We start from the raw sequence: 22,669 nt of genomic DNA, 5'->3' as shown, positions 1-22,669 counted from the left end.
TGGGGTATAGGCCAGGGGGTGAGAGGATTCACCAGCGACAGAGTGGGGAGCAGAACAAGCAGATCCACTGAAACCTACTGCTGAGGGGAGGGGTGGGGAGACAGGAGAGGTCTGCTGCACCCTGTGGTCAGCAACCTGGCCGGGGATCGAAACTCAGGCCACTGGGGCGATAGTGCTGAGACTTAACCCCTGTGCCACCAGGGAGCCCTGTTGATACCTTTCTTTACCTGGCACCTGGCGCCTGTGCAGCTGGCCCACAGTTTCCGTGTGTCACTAAAGCCACATGGCTGATTCTGGGTCCATGCGTGAGGCCTTTCATTTCCTCTCAGTTCATTTACAGTTGTGATTTTTCTCTAAATTAGGTAACTACCTAATTTAAATTCCTTTCTACTGAAGATGTCAAATAGGCTGGATATTGGGCAGAGGAGGAGTAAAGGAAATAGTTGCCTTATTTTATTGGAGAAAGCTTTAAAAGACAAACAGGAAAGGAGTCCCTGGGCTTCAGCCCGCCTGACAGGGGGTGAGTGGATCTGCAGACGCCCCCCCACCAGCCGTCCTCATGGCACCGGCCTGCGGGCCTGCACTGCCGGCTGAGTCCGCCTGGGGATGGCACGGGATCGAGGCCCCAGCACTTCCCGCCCCTTCTCCCAGCCCTGCCTGCTCTTCTCCGCTGGCCTCTTCCCTTCATGACCTGTGCAGTCTCCTTCCTGTTGGATCAGATCAGACATTCTGGCCTGCTTACAGCACAGAGGCAGCACGCGTTGGCTTCTGTCGGGGTGTTGTGAGAACGGCCTTCTCTTTCCACCAGGCTTTGGGGGAAACCTTTTCGGTGTCTTAGGCATGTGGCTCTTTTGGTTTTGCCATTCTTGAACAAAATTGCATTAAAGAACTTTCACATTCAAAGAAACATATAAGTCATTTATTGTAAACATAATATCCATGAAGGGCCTAGAATTTGCAAATAAAGAACAAGCGCCGCTGAGGAAACCAGCAGCTCTGAGTGTGTGTCCGCGTGAGGCATCGTGCCTCGCGCCATCCGTGCCGCGCTTGTGAGCCCCTGTGATTGCTTTTAGAATCTTTTTGTTTTGTAGTTTCTGAAAGTTCTGAAGCTAGGATTGAGGCTTCTGGTGTGGCTTTGGCATGATCCAGCCGTGTGCAGAGCTGGGGCTGGGAGCGGCAAGGCGGCTCTGCCCGGGTCAGGCTCTACGTGGAGAGGCTCACCTGGCAGCTCTTGTGACACGGGGGAGGCGCGTGGCTGCAGCTGAGCCGTCTCATCTCGTGCTCCCAGGCCGCCGTGGTGCAGAAGCTCCTCGTGTGCGCGCTGTCCCTGCTGCTGCACCTGACCATCGCCCCGTCGCTGCCGGTGGAGTACAACATCGACGGGCACTTCCAGGCCACCGCCTCGTGGCCAGCCAGGGTCGTGTATCTGTACATCTCTCTCTTGGCTGCCAGACCCAAGTACTATTTTGCGTGGACATTAGGTAAGTAAGCCGCGAGGACTTTGCTGACCTTCTGGGCAGACGTGTGAGTGCCCTCTTGAGCGTGTGCAGCTGGAGACCTGCCGGAGGGCTGAGGGCGGCTGCTTGAGGACGCAATCCTGCAAGCTGGATCAAGGCCCATTTTCTTACACTATCAGATTAAAATCGGGGTGAATTAGATACTAGTTGAAGGCACGCTGGATGCAGAGAGACCTGTATACAGGTCCCCCTCCCTCTCCCTGCTGCCTCTCGTCAAAATCAACTCATCGTCTGGCTCTCAGAGTAGAGGCAAGTCTTTCTGGAGGGTCAAGAATGTGGTTTCTGGGAATCCAAGATTTCCAAAGTGATTCTTTAGTTTTTGCATTTTGACGGTCATTTTAGGAACGACCGTTTGGGCTCGTGTGGGTGAACACTTGCGATCTCGGTGTCACCTTAAGCGTTTTTGGGTTTGGGCTTCCCTGGTGTGTCTGCTCAGAGTAGTGTTAAATGTGTCAGTTCGCTTTCTCAGAAGAGGAATGTGGCTGCCAGGTCTCCCCCAACTGGTGACCTGCTCTCTCGTCTAAGTCGCTTCTTACAGTTTTCCCCTTTACCCGAGTTCGAAACACAGCGGCTTAGCCCCGGGAGGGACAGATGGACGCTCCGGGAGATGTCAGGGCCAGTGTTTCTGAGCGCGTGTGTTTCCTCCCTCGGCCATGTGGGTTGCCGAGGCTGGGTCAGTGGTGGGGGCTTGACTAGGGCACATGGGTGGGTGACACCCGGGGTGTGGTTTCCCTGGCTGACCGTGCCCTGGGTCATCCTGCCAGGCGGCGGGCAGGTCCAAGGAGCCGGCTTGCTCTCAGAGGCCAGCGCGGGTGGAGGAAGTGGACGAGAGGGGCTGTGTGGCTGCTGCAGGGGCGGGTGTGCTGCCCACGTCGTCGCTCCTTGGCGCGTTTATTTCTGTTGTGTATGATGTTCTGTTGATGGACTTACCTTAAAGGTACATATTTATTTGACCAGTGACTGCTGACCTCATTCAACCTGACAGAAGGATAAAATCTTGCTTGTTCACTCCTTTTTCCCAAGATGTAATTTTTTTAAAAGCCCATCCGATGCGCTCGGGAGCACTCCCGGGCGGGCGGCTCACGGGTGGGTCTGCGTCGCGTGTGGCTGGGTTTCAGCTTGTCCGTCCTTTGGCCGCGATACGAGTAGCGTCGATCATGAGAAACCTCCAGGGGGCTGGGAAAGGGCTCGCTTAAGGGAGAATTTTCCCTTGCGGCTTAACCAGATGGGTGTGTGGAGCAGAAATGACTAGTCAAATGTTGCAGCAAAAAGGATGAGAAAACAAGTCCTGGAACCAGACGGAGTGGCTCTGGCGAACCCAGAAGGCAGGAATACTGCAGGGAAAGATCCGGCTTCACGTCTGCATTCTTGCCTCTGGTGAAGATTGGGGGTGTGGGGAGCAGGAGCTGGGTCCCCAGGGGCCCTGGCCGGGCCCCTCTAGCATCTGTGAGGTGGAGCGAGCGCCTGTGCTGAGCTCCGTCACCGCAGCATTCCGGGAGGTGGGAGCCGGTTGCCTGTTGGCCTGCGCGGAGCCTGCGGCGTTGGTCCCTGGTTCTCAGCAACTTGGAAACTCCTGCGGGCCGCCTGGTGGCGCAGCAACCGCGTGGGCCTTCCAGGCCGGTGTTCCCTCTGGGGGACGCCGCGTTGGGCTGCGGCTGGGCCATCGGCTGTGGTCGCGTGACCTCGGGGGACGCGGGAGGCTGTGAACGTGGCTCGCAGAACCTCACGCCTTTTTCTTTCCCACTTTGTTCGCTGCAGCCGACGCTATCAACAACGCTGCGGGCTTCGGCTTCCGAGGGTATGACAGAGACGGAGCAGCTCGTTGGGACTTGATTTCCAACTTGAGAATTCAGCAAATAGAGGTTAGTGAGCTGCCGGAGCAGTTGGCTGTGATGCTGTAAGGACCGAAATTCACTTTTCCAGGGTGTGGTGTGAGGCCCCGGGGGTGTGGAAGAGTTCTTAGCGCACTTTCTGTCATCCTGCCAGTATTTTGCTCCTCACTGGACTGTTGAGGGCCCAGTGGAAGTCGAGGAGCGTGACTTAGGACAAAGGCCTACGGGGGTGTGGTGTTCTGCACCCCTCATGTGGATGTTGCAAGTAGGAGAGGTGAATGGTGCCTTGATCTAGAGTTAGGATTCTGGTAGGCAGGTAAATTAAAAGGAAAAAGAAACAAAGATCTTGAGAATTTTGACTAGAGCAGTGAACAGCAAGCCGTGGACTCTGAGGTGGTGAGAAGGGAGAGCAGACTAGAGGGGTGCGGCGTTGGGGGGCAGAGACCAGGAGACCAAAGGCTCCCTCCAAGGCCAGAAGGGCAGCTTGCAGTAGGGGTGGCGTGAGTGCCGAGGCTGGGAAGGCGTGAGGATTCTGTGCGGCTCTGCCCTCCCCAACTAGTGGTTCCAGGGGACCCACATCCAGGGTGGCAGAGAGGGCGCGGAAGTTGCTAGAAAGGTGTGCAGGGGGGTACCTCAGGATTGGGGCTCGGGCGTCGCTGAGACCATGCTGTGCTCAGTGCACGAGTCTGTGGGGATCCCCGCAAGGCTACCTGCTGCTTTAGCAGGTGTTTTTTGGGATAACACCACAGCACCCCGTGAATGTTTATGTGGAAGGAAAAAGCAATGACCCACCTTGCCGTCGACAGTCCTTTCCCGGCGAGGTGTCCTGTGGGAGCGAACCCGCCACGGGAGGAGGCAGCACATGGCTTCTCTGCCTTGCCTGCAGCAAAGTGGCATCATGTCTCTTTAAAGCTTGGTGAGTTTCGCCAAAGAAAACCTTCTTTTGTTTTGCAGATGTCTACAAGTTTCAAGATGTTTCTTGATAACTGGAATATTCAGACAGCTCTTTGGCTCAAAAGGTAAGTTCCTCTGAGTTGAAGTTCAGATTCTTGAGGAAATTAACAGGGTGCTGAGTGATGTTGTGACCTTGGTGTCAGTCCAGAAAGGTGACCGTCCTCCAGTGCAAGGAGCACTAAACCAGAACAGGCCGCTCACCTGACGAGGGGTGTCCCCAGTCTGAGATGGCTGGGTCCTCTGCCTCTCCTCCACTGGAGATTTGGTTTCAAGAAAAAAGTGATTTTACAAGCACTATATATGCCCTAGATTTTCCAGACAAATCTGATTTTAAAATATTTCAGTTCAACATCTTGATACGCCCAGCAAAGTGTGCTTGGATGAGCAGGACAGAGGGGCCTGGCCTGCAGGCAGAGGGTCGGCAGTCCTGGGGAGAAGGGCCCTGTGGGCCACGTGCTGTGCCAGTGCAGGAAGCTGGGGAGTGGGAGGGGGCGCGGGGAAGCCGATGGATGGAGCTGTTCCTGGGAGTCCGACAGGTGAGGGTCTCGGGAGAGGGCTAGGAGAGGGCTAGGCTGGCTGGGCAGAGGGACATTTGCAAAAGACCAAGTTAGGGCTTGGCCAGAAATTCCCCAGAAGTCTGTCTTCTTGTTCCTGGTGAAACACATCGTCCCATCTCGAACTTCCTGTAATCCGCGCCTGTGACCGCAGGGTTCAGTCCTTTCCTAGGACGGCACCCTCTCTGGACAGCCTTTGTTCCAAGACAAGCTAAGTATCTACCCCTTGAGGTTTCCGAAATGCACGAGCATCATTTTAGGGTGCCTTGTGGTCTCCCCACTGGCTGCAGACGTGCTGAGCTCATCCGTTGTGGTGGTTATAGCATAAACTTGATACCTAGGAGTATATTATTTTCATCTGAGTTCTCTGCCCTGTGACAGAAAAATTTTAGACTAAGCACGGCTTACTTGCCAGAGAGAATAGTATTACTAGATCAGTTGAAACTTCTTAATCTTATCAAAGAAAATAATGAAACAGTGTAAAATGAAGATATTTAACTTAAAAATTTTTGTACACAGTATAGACTCGCGTACACAAGACAAGATTATTTTAGCTAAAACTTAACACCAGTAACGAGATGGAATGACATTTTTCTTTATGTGACACTTAATAGCTGTGACTCCCTTGAGATCACAGATCAAGTTATTGCCTAGAATAGGCTGCAAGGACTATACTTCCAGGGATCATTGCTATAGTTTTTTGCTAAAATAGGCCGCGGTCATTTCCCTGGCCCGCCCGAGCCTGGTCGGGGAGTGAAAGAGTGATAGTCGTGACCCCCCACCCCACCCTGGCGCTCTGTGTTTCCAGGGTGTGCTACGAGCGAGCCTCCTTGAGTCCGACCATCCAGACCTTCATCCTCTCGGCCATCTGGCACGGGGTGTACCCGGGCTACTACTTGACCTTCCTGACAGGCGTGGTGATGACGCTGGCAGCGCGCACTGTGAGTACCAGAGTCCGCCCACCTCACGCTCGTCCTGAGGCCGCCCGCCCCGTGGCTGGAGCTGGGCGAGTGTCAGGCATGTGTGTTGGGCCCTCCCGGCGGCGCCACACTGGGTTTGCCTGCGGAGGCACCCACAGATCGTTCATGGCCTTTGCAGAGGTCTCTGGAGGAGAGGTAAAAACTGAGCCAGACACAGGCGACAGCGGGCGGGCTAATGGAGAAGTGTTTCTGAAAGCGGCCACCCCCGAGTCCAGCTGGAGAGCAGGACATGGGCAGGCCGGACAGGGTGGACGGGCCTCCCCACGTCATTAGATGTGGGCACAGCCCTTGAGAGCGATGTTCTGGGAAAGGATTGGCGTCAGCGGGTGGACAGTGAAGAACAGGCGCATGCTGTCCTGGAGGGCTGGTCGGAGGGGAATGACATGGCAAAGCTGCGTTGAACATGCTCATCACCCTCCTGGGGTGAGGAGGCCGCGTTCACAAATGAGCAGGTGCTCTCTGTGTTAACTGTATGGTCTTTGGGGGCATATTAGGGCGCTGGAGTAGTAACTGAGGCTGTGCCTTCTGTAGCAGTGTTCTGACTCACAAGGACTGCGAAGTGTGTGTGTGCGTGCGTGCGCGTGTGTGTGTGCGTGCACCTGTGAGTAGGCATGCGCAGTAGAGACCGCCGCTTTCATAGACAGCAGGTGCCGTGGATATTTGGAGGGGAAAGGACCCCCTAGATCGGGCTGACCCCAGGACTGGATCTGGGCTTTGAGAGACGACAGTTACCTCAGCGGTGGGTGAAGTGTGTCAGGGAGAAATGAGTCCCGGCATGGAGAGGATGTTAGCAAAACCCAGAGGGAAAGCGCAGGCTGTGTGTGGGAGTGGCGGGGGAGGGTGACGAGCGGAGACCTCATGCGCCTCCGGAAAGGGCTGGGGAGAGCTTGGCCCAGAGCTGGGAGGGCGCCTGCTTGGTGTCTGCACATCAGCGCCCGGGGCTTCTGAGCTGGGGGTTGCGGGATGCGAGAGCCTGGCCTGGGGACTGCTACGCTATTGGGGGACAGGCGTTGGCAGGGAGGGCGTTGGCAGCAGAACAGCGGGGAGCTGGGCGAGATGTGGGGTTCTGGATGCACTCTGGCCCCACGTGGGAGGCCTATTGCTGCCCCACAAGGCGTGGAGAGCCCGCGTGGTGCCCCCATGGCGGGGCAGGCCCGCTCCACCTGGGCGCCCTGGGCCAGGACGTCAGGGGGCACGGCAGGAGAAAGACGAGAATGCTCGGAAGTCTTTGCCCTTCAAGCCTGAAATATTTGACTGTTTTGGAAGCTAAAAGTGAAAATAGTGGTTATTAGAAAACATTTTTTTCCTGAGACGTCCTTCCCAGCTGCTGTTAGCGAGTGTAATTCCATGTGATGAGCGCGCTGAGTGCGGGAAGTGGTTCTTCCACCAGTGCAGAGCTTTCCCAGGAGGTGAGCGTGTCTCCCGGCAGTGATGGAAGAAGGGAAGGTCGCTAGAACTCTCTTTACAGACTGTTGTTTACCAGCTCGGACTTAGGGAGCTCCCGACGGGCTCATTTTTAACTTCTTGGGCAAAGTTTTAACGTCAGCACAAGTTCAGATCTCCAGAAGTTGCAAAGAACTCCTGCTTGCCCTGTCCCCAGAGTCACCCATTCTGCTTCTCTTTCGCCGTCCTGTCTCTGTACTTTCATGCAGACACATACTGGGTTTCTCTGAACGAACTTTCCCACAGCAGCAGAAACATTTTCAACTCCTGCCAAGCAGCGCCTCGGTTGTGCCCTCCCGAAGCAGTAGAAGCAGTCGGTGTCGTTTTAGAAGCAGTGACGATAATAAACTAAATATTTTGTTTCTCTTATTTCAGATGAGAAATAACTTTAGACATTATTTCATCGAGCCTCCCCAGCTTAAGTTGCTGTATGATGTTGTGACGTGGATAGTCACTCAAGTAGCAATAAGTTACACGGTCGTGCCCTTTGTACTTCTCTCTGTAAAACCATCATTCATGTTTTACAGGTAGGTGAGACGGTGTGAAATTGTGCTGGTGGGCGTGGGGCTGCTGAGTTCCAGCCGAGTCACGCGTCCCGGGGGGTTTCTGGGAGGGCGGCGGGAAGACGCCTCCAGCCGACCCCAGGTGTGAAGCTGGGGGGGCCGCTCACCCCGGAGGGGCGGGGAGGGACGGGTTGAACTGAGAACAGTAAAGGCGACGATGCAGTGGAAAAGAAGGGAACAGGGAATTGCCGAGTCTCTCAGTTTCTCCAGTCAGAAGAAAATGAGTAACTTCTAGTTCATGTTTCCTTTTCACAGTCTGCGATGGTCCACTTGTTCTCTGTGGCGCAGACATTGCTGTCTGAAACGCGTGTATTTTGTTTATCCGTTTGTCTCCTCTCCCTCCCCCGTCAGCTCCTCCAGCCCACTTTAGGTGGTGCTGTCTTGGAGGTCCCTGGGAGAGTGGATTCTTCATCATCCTGGCATTTAAAATAACACATGGAAAAAAAAATAAATAAAAATAAAAATAAAATAACACATGGGGGCGACATTTTGAGTTGACTGTGCCGGGGCTCATCCAATCAAGTCATTCCTGCTGACATTTCCATTTGAACAAAATTCTCCCGTAGTTGCACGTGTGACTCAGCTGCTGGCCAGGTCTCTCCCAGGCTCTTACATTTGATTGCTTGAACTTAGCCGTAGGAGCAGAGGGTGACTTGGTTTCTATTTAATTTGGGGTTGATATGTCTCATGATGTTTTAAATCTTGCGGCCTTCCTTTATTCTATGACAGTAACGTCAAGAAGCGACAGGACTTACCTGTCAGTCACTTTAGTAGTAGCTTGTAACTGAATCGGGGACAGTGACTAGCAGGTGATCAGAATTGAAGGCTTTTCTGTCCCTGCGTTTTCACTGTTTGCTCTACATTTGAGTCTGTGGACTTAGGAGATTACGTTCAGCTCGCGGCAGCTGCTAACCAGGACGCTTCGCTTCGGTGCTCTCTGGCTGTGATCTTAGGATCCCCACACAGACTTGTAGCATGAGCGCAAGCGTCCTGCTGGTCACTGCCCTTTAGAAATGCCCACTGGCCTGCTCTGCGGAGCATCTTCCAGCGGGTGGGGGGTGGGGGCGAGAGGCTCACAGGGTAAATGTGCGCCTTAAGGGTGCCACGTGCAGTCCCAGAGCATTGTTACCACAATGTAGTAAAACGAGCTTTTCCCTTTTTTCCCCTTTCTCTCACAGCTCCTGGTATTACTGCCTTCACATTGTCGGGGTATTAGTGTTACTGTTGCTGCCGGGGAAGAAACCTCAGAGGGGGACGAACACGCATGAGAATGCCCAGCTGCCACAACCCAAAAAGTTCGATGACAGAGACGATTCTTTGGGGCAGAACAGCTTTTCCACCACAAACAATGTTTGCAATCAGAACCGAGAAAGAGCCTCGAGACATTCCTCGTTGAGGCAATGATGAGAACGCCTGGGCCGGCAGTTTCTCCACATTAACGGAAACCTTTCTTAGCACCTTTCCAGGGGGTTGTGCGTGTTTGCAGAGATGCAGTCGGGGAGACCAGGCATTTGTAGGCGGGGAGTCCCCTGTACGCCAGGTCAGAATGGAGGGGGACCTCGCGGGCCACGCCTTATAGAAAGTGCTCCCATGAACGACCGGGGAGCTCAGGGCCAGCGCGTGTCCACGGGGGCGCTGCTGCCCTGCTCCTGCCTGTGTGTCCAGTCCCGAGGCCCGGGAGGTGGGAGGCTGACGGTGTCCATCTGGATGATTGAGAGAGATGATCAACTTTTCAAATGAATGTCTTGCCTTAAACCCTCTATTTCCTAAACTGTTGTTCCCAGGGGTCTTTGCAAGTGTGAGCTTGTGAGGATGCGCCTTCATGTCTCCGCAGTGTGCTGTGAAGGAACTGGGGGGCCCAAAACAGGCTAAGATTGTGGAGACTCCGAAATTGCAATAAACATCTCAGTATTGAAGGGTTTTCTTAAAGTATCTCCAGTGACCGCAGCTCATGGGGAGCCGTAAAGAGAAGCAGATGCCAAATCACAGGGACCTGGTTTTCCTGAGAGTGTGATCGTGTGTCCGCCAGAGAGCCGGCAGGGAGGGTTTCCTGGCCACCGTGGAAATGTGGTATTTTAAGCTTATTTCCTTCAAAACAAGAGCGAAGACGAGGAAGGCAGGCAGGCAGGCAGGCAGGCAGGCAGGCAGGCAGGCAGGCAGGCAGGCAGGCAGGCATGAACGAAGGCCACCGGGGGAGGGAGGCCTGCGGGCAGCTGGAGGGGGGCACCCAGGCCCCCGGGGCAGGCCCTCCCTGTGGGCCTGAGGTTCAACCCCTTGTTAACACTTTGGACCTTTAAATGAAATTTATGAAACCAAAACCACCTAGAACTGGAAGGGGATGGAGAAGCTGCCAGACGGCTTGCCAGTCTCGAGAGACGCCCTGGGCAGGCCACTGCGCTCCGGCCACTCTCTGCCCCTTGACAGTTGGATTCGTGTTTGGGAAAGTTTGCGGGAAATGAAAGCGCTAAGTCACTGGCGAACCACACTTTTAGAGAAAGCTGAACATTAGCTTCTAGACTCGTAGCTTCTCACATTAAATTCGCTGTTAATGCTTGTTAATGGGTTTTAGAGTCTTAAGTAGAAAAATGAGCTTTTTAATTTTATGGGCCATTTTGCCCCTGTTGAACTCTCGGGAGAGCCCAGAGGCATGAGGGCTAGCGTGGCTGAGGCAGGAGAGTGGCTTGTGAGCCTGGTGTAGACAGGCCTGGGTGCAGATCTGATCAGAGAGAGGAGCTAGGGCCCTGGGTGTTCCCCTTCATTTGACCAATCTTTTGTAGAACTTACTTTCTTTTGCCTTAAATTTTTAAATGAAGTGCTAAATTGTCTACCTATGCTCAGTCTGTTTTGGGATTTCTGTCATTAATAAATTTGCGAATGAAGTTAAGGGCAGGACTATTACCTGGCATTATCTATGTAGCATTTCATTTAAAGAAGCAAGGAAAAGCATACTTGCTTGGAACATCTGAGCACTCAGCAGAAATTTATAGAACTTCAGAAATATCCTAGTCTTTGTTGATATGTAATGTTTTTCTTTTTCTCAAGGTAAATTGTTTCTATTCCCCCAAGAAAGGAAAGAAAGGACAGGTAGCTAAATCAATTTCTCTCTTTTTCTTTTTTTTTTAAAGATTTATTTATTTATTTATACAAGTACTGGGTACAGTCAGAAGCGCGGGAGGGTGAGCGAATTCACCAGAGCCAGAGGGGAGAACAGAAGGCAGATTGACGAAGTACACTGCTGAGGGGAGCAGCGGGCGTGGCAGGAGAGGTCTGCGTGCCATGTGGGACCCTCGCCGGTGGCCGGGGATTGAACCGGCGCTGCAGAGGCTGCGGGCAGCTTCGCAACCCAGTGCTCAACCACTGCACCACTGGGGAGGCCCAATTTCTCTCTTTTTCAAGGCATTGAAATTAAGAATATTGTGGAAAGCATCTGCCACTCCACGTCTCCGCAGCATCTAGTTGATGCTGCAGAGACTCTGGTCAGGATTAAGAGAAGTAAAGAAATGTAGAAATTAAAAGACAAGCCTAGGCATGTCAGAAGTGAGAACGAGAATGCTCCCTAGAAACTTCCTTTTGTTCCGTGTACCTGGCCCCCCGAGGCCAGTCACCCTTTATTTCTGTTATCAACTATTTTACTCCTAGGTCTGTAGCCCTAAGCACTGGGGTCCTGTCTTCCCGAAAGCAAGATAAGAGCTTACTAGCTACTCTGGAGGTGACACATTCCAAAATCTGATTTGCATCCCTCTGGGTCAACTAGTTTTTATTGAAATGGCTTTGGCATAGCTTTCCTCAAGTTTTGGAGAAATTGTCATCACAGGTACACAACTGAGCTAGAGGAAAAATATTCTTTTTTTTAAGATTTATTATTTATGGGCCTCCCCTGGTGGTGCAGTGGTTGAGCGCTGGGCTGCGAAGCTGCCCGCAGCCTCTGCAGCGCCGGTTCGATCCCCGGCCACCGGCGAGGGTCCCACATGGCGCGGCAGACCTCTCCTGCCTTGCCCGCTGCTCCCCTCAGCAGTGGATTTCAGTCTGTCTGCCTGTTCTGTTCCCCACTCTGGCTCTGGTGGATTCTCTCACCATTCCCTGCGCTTCTGACTGTACCCAGTGCTTGTATAAATAAATAAATCTTAAAAAAATTATTATTTATGCATACAAGAGCTGGGGTACAGGCCAGAGGTGTGAGGGGTGAGAGGATTCACCAGAGATAGAGCAGGGAACAGAACAGGCAGGCAAGTTGAAATACACTGCCGAGGGGAGCAGTGGGCCAGACAGGACATTCTCACTCCTAACTGGGCGTCTCTCCTTGAGAAGAATCTTTGCGCTCTATTCTCCTCCTAGAATGGCCGGCTGGCACGTCTCCACTGCTGCTGAGTGTGAGGGTTTCACTTCATGTTTGCTGCTGTTTTAATCGACAGAGCAGGATTCAGTGCATATTGATACTGTTTCTCCACATTTCAGTTGTCACGAAACCACTCCAGAGACAATCAGTCAGCCTCGTGTTTATACTTTAGGTTCATTATATGCTACTCAGGGAAAAAATGAGCAAAATTCGTTATTCTTCCCCCCACTTCATGTTCTTGAAAGAGTCATAGTTAATCTGATCTGTCTCAGTTGTCACCATTTGACAGGCGGCTTATTTTCAGTTTTTAAAAGAGCATTTTTATTGGAACTCAGGGGAATTTACTTAGCTTCTAAAATAGAGAAGGTCTCCTGTGTTGGCAAAGCATTTGTCCAGAGTTTTATATCTAAACCAGAAGGGTTCAGCCTGCACTTACGTCGCCAACGTGCCTCTGGTTAGAAAGTGATCCCCGCCATGTGTGACACTCACAAACAGGATTTCCAACGATAGCCAGAAAAACCGCAGTAAAAAGAGTGGTTCTATAAACTGAAGGTCGCTGACATCAAATCAGTGCTGACCTTGGGAGGAGCCCTGGGCCACCCGCCAGCTCACCTGGTCCTGAGCCTGTCAGCTGGGACCAACCCATGTCCTCTGGGCTGAAGGACCTGTGTAAGCCTAGAGGGCACTTCCAGAAGGTGATGACCACTTGTGTCTGTAATGAAGGGAGCCGGTCCAGGCGCTGTGAAGGTCAGGGACACGGGCATGTTCACCGGAGATCTGCTAGTCCTGGTCCTCGACTTGCATTACGGGGCTCAGAGCCCTTGTCCAAAGGTTATCCTGGCAACAGAGCAGACCTTTGGGTCCATTAAATCAGAAGCAGGCAGCTAGCCATTTCTGCTGAATATGTCCTTGAAAAAGAATCTATCAGAATGCAGTAGTTCTACCAAGAAAGCATCATCTTTTGCTTTCTCTGCTCTTTGGTTTCTGTATGTGCTGTGTGAAACTGAAGAACGTATGGACTGCAGTGACCACTACACTGGACAGGGTTTACCACCATGTGACTTTGCAAATATTATTTCTTCCGAAGATTCTTAAGGCATATTTAATTTAGTCATACCTTATTTTAAATTACAGAAAGAATTAAAATTTTGCCATTAAAATTATGAAATGTAAACTTTCATTTGAGGAGTGGATACACTTAGGACAAAAATCGTACTTAAATTCATGCCTTGTAAATATTTAATCTGTATATTCATGAGTCACTCTGGACAGTTATGCTTTTTTGTTTCCTTATAACAAACTTCAAAATTATTAGCTGGTTTTAAGAGTTCCACAGAGTTGAAGGGAAAAAAATTACTTGAGAGAACAATTGTTTCAGAATGGTGTCTCGTGTGTCGGCAAAGCATTTGTCCAGAGTTTTATATCTAAACCAGCATTTTGTGGCATTTTATTTAGCCACCCATAGCCTGTCCTAGCTGAAATTGAATATATGAGATTTAACGTAGGTGCAGAATTCTCAGTAACACTGTGAAATATAATCTCAAGTACCTTATGGAACTTAACACTTAGCCCGGGGCACCTGTAGTGAATGGCTGATCATTTCTACACTTAACCTTAGATGCTGAGAGTGAGTCTGTACCCTGCATGCTCCTGATGTGGAAGGAAAAAGGTGTGCTTATAAAGAGAAATTCCACGCTTAAATTTGGACTCCAGGTTAGCAGGTAGAGGGTCTCCACAGTGTTTTCTGCAGCACCACAGCTTCAAATCTATTTATAGTAATTCCAGGTAGATCCAGAAAAATTTTAAATGAAATTTTCCACGTTGGTGTTTTGTAACAATGCTCTTATAACCAGTGACTAAGCTGCTTTTTTGAGGCTCTTGTACAAAGGATGCAGCCAATTACATTTTTATTGGTGGGCTGCCTAATGTTTTTATATGTTTTAAAATAATACTTATTTTAATAGGTTTTTAACATGATCGAAACCCCAGTAAAGAACTGACAAGCTCTGTAGGTTCTGGGTTGGGAGGACCTCCTGAAACAGCCGAGGACACCTCCACCCCAATGTGTCTCGTCTTCAAATGATGATCACTGTCTTAGCACATCCTTTATAACAGCAGACAAGCAAAAACCAGCCCCCAGTCACTGCTCTATAAACAATAGCAGGACAGTGCTGCAGAGCCATTGTTTAAAGCTTACTCAACCATGCTAGCCTTCACCACCCCAGTCCTGCTTTGCAAGACTCTGCTACTAGAAAAAGAAATAGAAATAGGATGAAAAAGCAGAAAGGACAAGCAGCATCAGTAAATGACTAACCATTTTCTTAAAAACGTTTGCGCTGGACACTGGCTTACCCAAGTTGTGACTATCCCCTTAGGTCTATTTGGGGTTTTTATTTTTGTTGAGAAATTGCTTTAATGCGCCTTTCTGTCCTTTCTTTGTAAAGGACAAAATTACGTAGTGAGGTTAATATTTTTAAAATAGGCCTCTTTCCCAACTTTTAAGCATTTTCGGTTCTGTTTGTGACGAGTCCACCTGCTGCAGACCCTCCCGAGAAACGCAGCAAACAGCCTGGGCCCGGCCTCGCGCCCGCGCACGGCTGTGGGGTGGACAGAGGAGCCCCCGCAGCCCGCGCGCGCAGCCTTTCGCCCCCGCCACCTCCAGCGTCACAAGTCGTGAGTGCCCAGGTGTGCGCAGGTGTGCGCAGGTGTGGCGGCCCCGCCCAGGGCTGGGCCTACGCATTCGCCGCCCCGGTGAGACTAGAACGTGCGTGTTCTGTGATTTTTGTTTTTTACTCCAAAATATTTTTTTAAAGAAGCGTTATTTTTCAGCAGACCCATCAGCGCGTCCTTGTTTCGCAAGCGGAAGCCCCGCCGTGTCGGTCGCTGTGACGCGGTCGCGCGTGGCCGGGGGTTCCGGGCCGTGTCGTCAGAGCGCGCTGGCGGCCCTGGCTGGGCTTAAAAGGCTTTTGAACTGACGTATACGTGACTCCCCCTCCTTTGTGTCTGCAGAACTGATTAAACAGCAGTTTCAAAACCCGGTGTGCGGCCGCTCCTTCTCCTCCGCGCCTGCGGCCGGGGGGCCCCGTGGGTCTCGGGCGCGGCCCTCGCGCGTGGGAGGGGAGCTGGGGGGACCCGGCCGGGCCCGCGCAGGTGGGCGTCTGCCCTCGCCAGCGCCGGGGACCCCACCGGCTCGCTTCACGCGCCTGTTGCGGGGAGATGCAGGCCGGGCGCGGACACCCCGAGCCTGGCGACGCGACGGCCCCCTGGACGGCCCCCCTGGACGGCCCCCCTGGACGGCCCCCCTGGACGGCTGCGGCCAGGGCAGGCCTCAGCGGCCCGGAGGGCGGGTGGGGCTTGGGCTCTGCCTCGGGACCCCCGGGGCTCAGCTGCCCAGGGCAGTGCTGGTTTCCCACCTTTGTGTCCTGCATGTGCAGCATCCGCCAGGTGACCACTCTTCTCAGGAGGGTCTTTTCTGGGTGTCTGTGACACTCCCTGGCCCCCCTGGGTAACCACTCAGTGGGCTGAGACGGCCCCCCGCTCCCAGGTCGTGTACTCCCGCCCTCTTTCTGTGTGGGTCCTGCCTCCAGGGCGGGCCCCCAACTTCTCCTCCCCCCTCATAGCCAGCACCCCACCTGTAACTCGTGCTAAATGGCTCCACCTGAAGTTCACCTTAAAAGCCCCTCAAACCCCTTCCACCTGTTCCATCCCTTCCAGACTGGTGCTTCCTCCTGTCCTCCGCCTCATAAACACCGAGTTTCCCTGGCACCCAGGGTGGAGCCTGGGCACCGCGGGCATCCCTTCTTACCCCTCTCACGTCTGGCCTGGTGCCCTACTCCGGGCTGCGGCTCTCGGGCCCCACCTGTGTCTCCCGCCAGCCCCTTCTCTGCAGCACAGCCTCGAGAGATGTTTCCAAGTCACCAACTGAACTTTGATTTTCCCGCTTCAAAAATGAATGTGCCCTAAAATCTGGATGCCAGGTAAGTATGGCCTAAGCACGTGCTCAGGACCAGCTGTCCTTCCTTTCAGCGCTCCTCTCCCGACCTGCTCCCAGCTCACACAGCCATAGAATGTGCCCGAGAGTCATGCTGAAATCCTAACCTTGAGGTGGTGGTGCCCTCACAAGTGAGCTTAGAGCCCTTAGAAGGGAGCCCCGAGAGCTCCCCTGAGAACAGCAAGCTGCCGGCAACGCAGCACAGCAGACCTTGACCTGTGGGGAGGGGGAGACGCCACGTGAGAGCAGAGCAGCCGCCTGCAAGCCCGGCCTGCTGGCTCCCTGAGCTGAGAACTGCAAGGATGACTGTGCTCAGCAGCCCGTTTGTGGTTCAGCCCTAGCAGCCCTCACCCACGCAGACGCGCCCCAAAGCTCCAGCCACGGTGAAGAAGTGCCCGTCTGCCCATGGCCGTCTTGCCTCCTGGCCTTTCTACCCTCACCCAAACTTCCCCTCCTTGCCGCATCCTCCCACCTCCTGCCTTATTCACAGGCTGTAGCCTCCTGATCTCCAGTGCCCGGGAGCTGGCACGGTGCCCCAGGCAGGACATGGCTGCTCAGCCCTCAGACAGAAGGAGCTTCACTCCAGGCAGCATTTCCTGAACCTTCCAGACGCGGGCTTGGGTTTTCTACTCATCTTTCATGTCATCATCTGCAGGCGGTATAATTGTAAATGTAGAATATGTACTAATGGAATATATACTGTACATGCTATTATTGAATATTGATGTTATATATAATATATTGATGTTATATATAAAAATACATCACAATGAGAAAAGGATGTGGTGTAGTGAATACAGCACAGTGTATGAATTCATGAGGTGAATTTACTTCAGACAAACCAACTAATTCATTAGCATGGGGAGCTTTATTTCCAAAGGCCGCATGCCCAGTGGATGTTGGGATATGATTCCCAAAGTCTCCACTCTTCACTGTAGAAAGCCAGACTGAGAAAAGTTTTAAGTCCCGAAGACATGTTTACGCAGGTGGATCACTTCCATCACCTGCCTTTCGGAATCAGGTATAAACAGAATCATTCAGAAGATGGATTGCGGATTCTTGTTTACTAAACTAATCTGAAAGAACCCATACTTTTTGATACAAAGGGGCCTTATTCACCCACAGCAACAAAGTTTTGGGAATTTGATGATTTTTAGAAAATCTGCAGCATTATGAAAAGAAACCTTAAAAGGTGTATAGTAGATAAGATGAAGTATGTTCTATCCAGACCTTCAGCTTAGGAATTATGTCATCGTCTCTTCCACACCCATACGGATTGCGTCTTTGTATTAGGCATGGCATAGCTAATAAAATGCATTCGATTAAGCAAAATAAGCAAACCAAACACCCATGACCCTATCACTGGTAACCAATTTCATTATGTTGGTGCCATTCTAATCTTTTTTCTCTTGTGAGATACAGATATATATTTTACAAGATAATTTTGGCGTCTTCATTTTATTTTATTCCTCTCTTTACCTATTCACCTAGCAAAGGCTAAAAGAGCAAGAGCAAAAGTAAATATAGTCATTAGGGATGTGGTTAATATACAGATTAAATAAGTCATGGTCACTGAACCTCACTCCAACCCATAAAAACAGAAAATATATTGTCGAGTTACATTTGGACTCAGAAGGGGTAAGAGAATAAGCCATGTGTACTTCTTTTGTATACAGTATTTTCCTGACAATAATTTTCTTTCAGGAGCACAGTTAAGCCATAAACAGATAAAACTGATCAAAATGTTTATTAACTTATCAAGAATGAGAGAAAAGTAGACAATGGAATAATTCAAGATACAGTCAGCTTAAGGAAACAGTGCAGATGACTGTCACCTGACTTTCTGAATCAGTTTGCTTAGGGAGACCCTGACTAATAATGAGCAGAGGGATTTCACTGCACCAGTCATGTGCTCCTGACATGTTATTCCGTTAGGAATCTGGACTCATAAACCACACTGTGAGTAAGTATTTTTAGTCTATGATGGTAGTGTCTTTGGTGAAACTTCCAGAACAAGCTTTGCTGGAACGATCAGACTTCATGCAGCTACAGAGATTGCATGGAAGTGTATGTGGTCATAGCATTCAAATGTATTTGTTTGACACATTTTAGCTGTATTCAAATGGAAACCTCACTGTCCTCATGCCGCTCAGCCCAGTCCATCTCCCACGCCCTCCCCGGCTCCCCAAACCCTCCAGGCCTGGCACATCCACATGGTTGGTAAAAAGCCCCTCTCCCCTACTTCTTCCTTCTTCACCCTTTGCTCTAGTGGAACCTAGCCCCCCCCCCACCCCCCAGGCTTTCTGACCTCCCCTGCACCCTAGAAAATATTACAACTAATTATAAAGGAACAGCAATTTAAATAGTGTTGTATTGGCACATAAATACCCAATGTTTAAATAAATCAAGTTGAAGTCAATTCACTTCAGTAAAGAACCACTTGGTAGGCAACTCAGAAGTGGGTAAGAGAAGATTTAACACTTCGTAAGAACTAATGGAAAAGCAGCTATCTTTAGATTAGCCTTTGGTTTTAGAGAAGGAAATATAGCAATAAAGTGGAATCGTTAATAAAATCAGTTGAATCTAAAGTTAAATTATGTGCTAGCCTTTATGTATCGTTAGCAAGCGAAAACTGCTTGATAATTTAAAATAAGATAAAATGAAACTAAATATGATTAAGGTAGGAGACAGGTGAAATTTCAAAACATACTAACAGATCCAAGTTGCATATATTTATGGCACAATAAAATGAAACATTAATTCATAGTCTCATAGAATTGAAAGTGTAAAAAGGGACCCATAGTGGATGCAGTGCAATATGAACTCTCTCTCTCAATTCCTGCTCTTCCCTCTGATGGGAATCTGCGCTGATGAGTGAACTTAGCTGGGGAGGCTAACAGAGAGGCTCAGGGTGCCAACATCAGATGCCAAGATGCCAAGACTGTAGAATTGGAGAGACTTGCAAATTCTTAAGAAGGGGAAGAAAAATGGAATTGCCAACTAACTTCATGTTGCCCTGCTCCTTCCATGGATCCCCCTAAACCAGTGCTGTGGGATGGCAACTTTGAGTGGCCTCTCGTGTTCGTGCAATGCTGGTTCCCACTTCTTCTCTGACCGCATTTCCCCGAGCCCTGCTAACCCTCCTCCTCTTGTCCAGGGCATTGCTCGGCGCCCAGCCGTCCCCAGAGACCACGGCCTGCTCTGAGCTACATCCTTGGTTCTGAGTCTCTGCTATCTTGAGCTGGTTATATTTCCTGTTAGTACACTGCCCACCTCCCTAGTTAGATTGTGCTCTCACAGAGGGGGCTCCAGATGCTCAGATTCTCTGCAGGTGAGTAAGAATTTGAAGAAGAAAAAAGCCTTAGAGTCTAACAACAGCGGTGGTGGTGGGTTAGCGACAGTGTCACCCCGTGGGCAGCCCCGTTGGCTGTATGTTGACCTTGCAATCAGCTGAAACCTGAATCTCTTTCTTATGACTTGATGTGAACTCAGTTAAAACTCTCTCCCAAACACTGGGTATGGGCTGTCTTCCTGGCTCCCCCTCCCTCTCTGCCCCGCCTCAGCAGAGCTTTGCACTTACCCTCGCCCGTCTGTCCGTGTCTGTGTGCTCTACTGTCTTCATTCTTTCTGGCTCTATCCCAGTTAAGGACACAGCCATCTGTGTTAAAGGGGTTAACACAGATGAAATGGGTCAGGGAGAGAGAGGTAAAGTTATCAGGAGAAATGATACGGACAGTCGTCACTAATTAAGGCCAAAAAATGACATCTAGGAGCAATGCTGTCAATAATGAATGTTTAAAAGGATGACTTTGGTCAGTAAAGTTTGGGCTCAACTCACTGTTTCAGAAGACGGGGAATCCTGAGTGGTGAGATTAGGGGCCGGATCTATTCTTGGAATATTTCTGTATTTTCCAAATTCTTGATCATGAACATAGAAACGGAGGAAAACAAATTTCAAAGCAAGATAGTATGTAAAACATCCTAAGGTGTCTTTGGAGAATTTCATACATGGAGTAACTGGAGGCAAATGCCAAGACTGGACTCTTGACATCACCATTCCTGCCTGCAGGGACTGCTGAGGAGACGGGAGGGCCATCACATAGAATTCTGAGGGGGGTGCGCTGAGGAGTGGAGCCAGCCCATCTTTTTCCTTCTACACGATGGCCCACGACAGCAGAAAAGCCAGGTTCTTGAAGTGATTTGAGTGATTCTGCTGAAGCAAGAGGCCCGTGGGAACCATTTGCTAGAGAGATTTAGGCAAATTGTGCCAGCCAGGAAAAGATCAAGAATGTGCAGAGAGTGAAAGATGAAACAAAACTGAGGAGAAAGCATTTCAGTTGTATTTTGCAACAGTTCTATCGCTGCACCATATGGTGGCTGGAGTCCATAGTAGGAAAAGAATAAACAGCCTTTGGTATGAGTTAGGAAACATTTGTTATCAGAATAGACGTAATTTTCTAGCTAACTATCATTTGACAGAGGAGAATGAATCCATTCTTTGCTCTGGGGTCTGCCCTGTACATGCCTTACTTCCACTTCTGTCCAGCCCTGGCTGGCGTTCTGACTAGGGGTCATAATTTCCCCATATTCAGATCCTAAATCTTAGCTAGTCCCTTTCGGTCACGACAAGTTCTCATCTCAGTCCTTCAATGCCTGGTCTAGTCTAACAACAAAGACCCGAACTGAAGGTCCCTCTTTCTCTGGCGCAGACTTGCTGGGGGAGCGCAGGGGAGGGGGCTGCTCTCTGACACCACCACCCGCCTTCCAAGCTTTCCTCCTCTTCTCCCGCCCTGTCTCCGGCACTCTGACCCTCCTCCCATCCTCCATTAAATGTGGGCTAAAGTAAGGCCTATTTCTAGTACCTTCTTTCCAGGCTGTTATCTGCACAGCTTTAAAGAGCAGCACGGCTTGTACATGGAACATCTTCAGGGGTTTTCACTGGGGGAGGGGCGGGGGGGGGGCAGAAGGGAGGACACGGAGGCAGTGTGGACAGTATCTCAGCACACCCGGCGGCCGTTTTCCTCCGTCTCCATGAACGGAGAGGTCATGTGTCCGCGAGTGGGCAGGGCAGAGTGGGTGGGGGAGTCGTGGATAGAGCGATGAGAGCAATGGCAAGAAGGTGAGCAGCCGCCAACGAGGACCCCTGCCTGCTGTGCACACTGAGGTGCGTCTGGGGGAATGACCCCATGTCAATGGAGGGATGCCGAGGACTTTAAAGAAGCAGGCATTAGCAATCTCCTTGAGAGACGGGGCCGCAGGGGCAGGGAGAGTAGTTGGGGACTTGGGGTACTCCTGGTCTGGAACTTCAGAAGCCTTCAAACCCATCAGCTTGATGAACCTGGTTAAAGTCAGGTAGGTGGTGGGAGGCCTGGGTGGCCCTGGGGAGGAGGAGGCTGACGTCCCAGCTCCTGGTAGGAACCTGGTGCCCTGACAGAAGCCACGAGGAGGTGGACACGTTGGGTGGGGAGGCTGGCCAGTCTGGCTTTGACTTTGGAAACATCGGCCAGTTTACGTAAGGTGGAATCTGAGAGGACCAGTCGGGGATATGGGAGGAAATCTAGGAGAAACAGAGTCACAGGCATGCAGGGAGGGGAACGTTTCCAGCAGGGAGTCGTGAGCAGGGATGATGGCTGTCGCCGGCCCGGGCAAGTCAGAGGTGCAGGCCCAGGCCGTGCAGGGGGAGTGAAGGTGACCAAGATGATAAATCCTCCAGTATTCAGGGAGGGCAGGAACCTGGCCCCTGGCCTCCGGAGGAAGGATGCAGAGCTGGTACGTTTGCAAGGTACTTGCAGTGTCTTCTGAAGTTCCAATTGTGGCTTATTCCTCTGCAGAAGTTTAGATTATAACAGTGAGTAGGGATTATAAATTGACTATAATGAGAAGAGTGGCATTGCCAATGGAGAGAATATTGTCTGGGGGCGCTACTTGGAGGCTAGCGGAAGGGTGCAGAGGGCTTCCCCACCGCGCCCACCCGGCCGGCCCGGCCCAGCCCGGCCCGCCGCGGTTCCTCCAGCCACGCCCCCGGCCCTCCCCGCCCACTCGAGGCCCCGCCCCGCCCGCGCCGGCCCTCCCTTAGCCCCGCCTCCGCGGGCCTCCCCGCCCACTCGGGGGCGTGCCACACGAGGCCCCGCCCTCAGGCTCGCGGACACGTGACCTGTCAGTTCGTGGAGACGGAGGAAAATGGCCGCCGGGTGTGGCGAGGGCGACGCGCCGAGAGCCGCGGCCTCTCTGACGTCCTTCTGACCGCGCCGGCGGCGCAGCGGGCTCTGTCGGCGGAGCGGCGGGTGCGGTCCCTGGACGTGGGGAACGCGCGGTGAGCAGGTCGGCCTGCGGGGCTCCGCGGGGCGGCGGGCAGGGGCGAGGCCCGGGTGAGGGGCGGGGGCGAGGCCCGCTGTCAGGTCAGGGGGGCGCGAAGCAGTGATGGGGGGGCGCGAAGCAGTGCGGCCTCTGGCGGGGGGGCGAGGCCCGGGGCGGGGGCCGCGATCAGGTGGGGGCTGAG

The 22,669-nt window shown here is 51.8% G+C and overlaps 1 protein-coding gene across 2 annotated transcripts in view; it reads left to right on the top strand.

The window, feature by feature from the left end:
- MBOAT2 (membrane bound glycerophospholipid O-acyltransferase 2) overlaps nucleotides 1–9,364 on the top strand; it is a gene marked incomplete at its 5' end in the record, with an annotated part of 52,362 nt that extends 42,998 nt beyond the window's left edge. For both annotated transcript variants that reach the window (XM_084235161.1, XM_084235160.1), the window contains 6 exons: nucleotides 1,289–1,481; nucleotides 3,276–3,379; nucleotides 4,304–4,368; nucleotides 5,666–5,798; nucleotides 7,656–7,807; nucleotides 9,022–9,364. In XM_084235161.1, coding sequence (XP_084091287.1) covers nucleotides 1,289–1,481; nucleotides 3,276–3,379; nucleotides 4,304–4,368; nucleotides 5,666–5,798; nucleotides 7,656–7,807; nucleotides 9,022–9,247 — 873 coding nt within the window. In that variant the 3' untranslated portion in view covers nucleotides 9,248–9,364. The remainder of the gene's footprint in view (nucleotides 1–1,288; nucleotides 1,482–3,275; nucleotides 3,380–4,303; nucleotides 4,369–5,665; nucleotides 5,799–7,655; nucleotides 7,808–9,021) is intronic.
- Between the last annotated feature and the right edge of the window lie 13,305 nt (nucleotides 9,365–22,669).

The sequence above is a fragment of the Talpa europaea genome (genome assembly GCF_964194135.1).
Source record: "Talpa europaea genome assembly, chromosome: 6".
Classification (NCBI taxonomy): Eukaryota; Metazoa; Chordata; class Mammalia; order Eulipotyphla; family Talpidae; genus Talpa; species Talpa europaea.
Note: the sequence above shows the minus strand (reverse complement) of the source record. Positions and strands in the feature narration are given on the sequence as shown.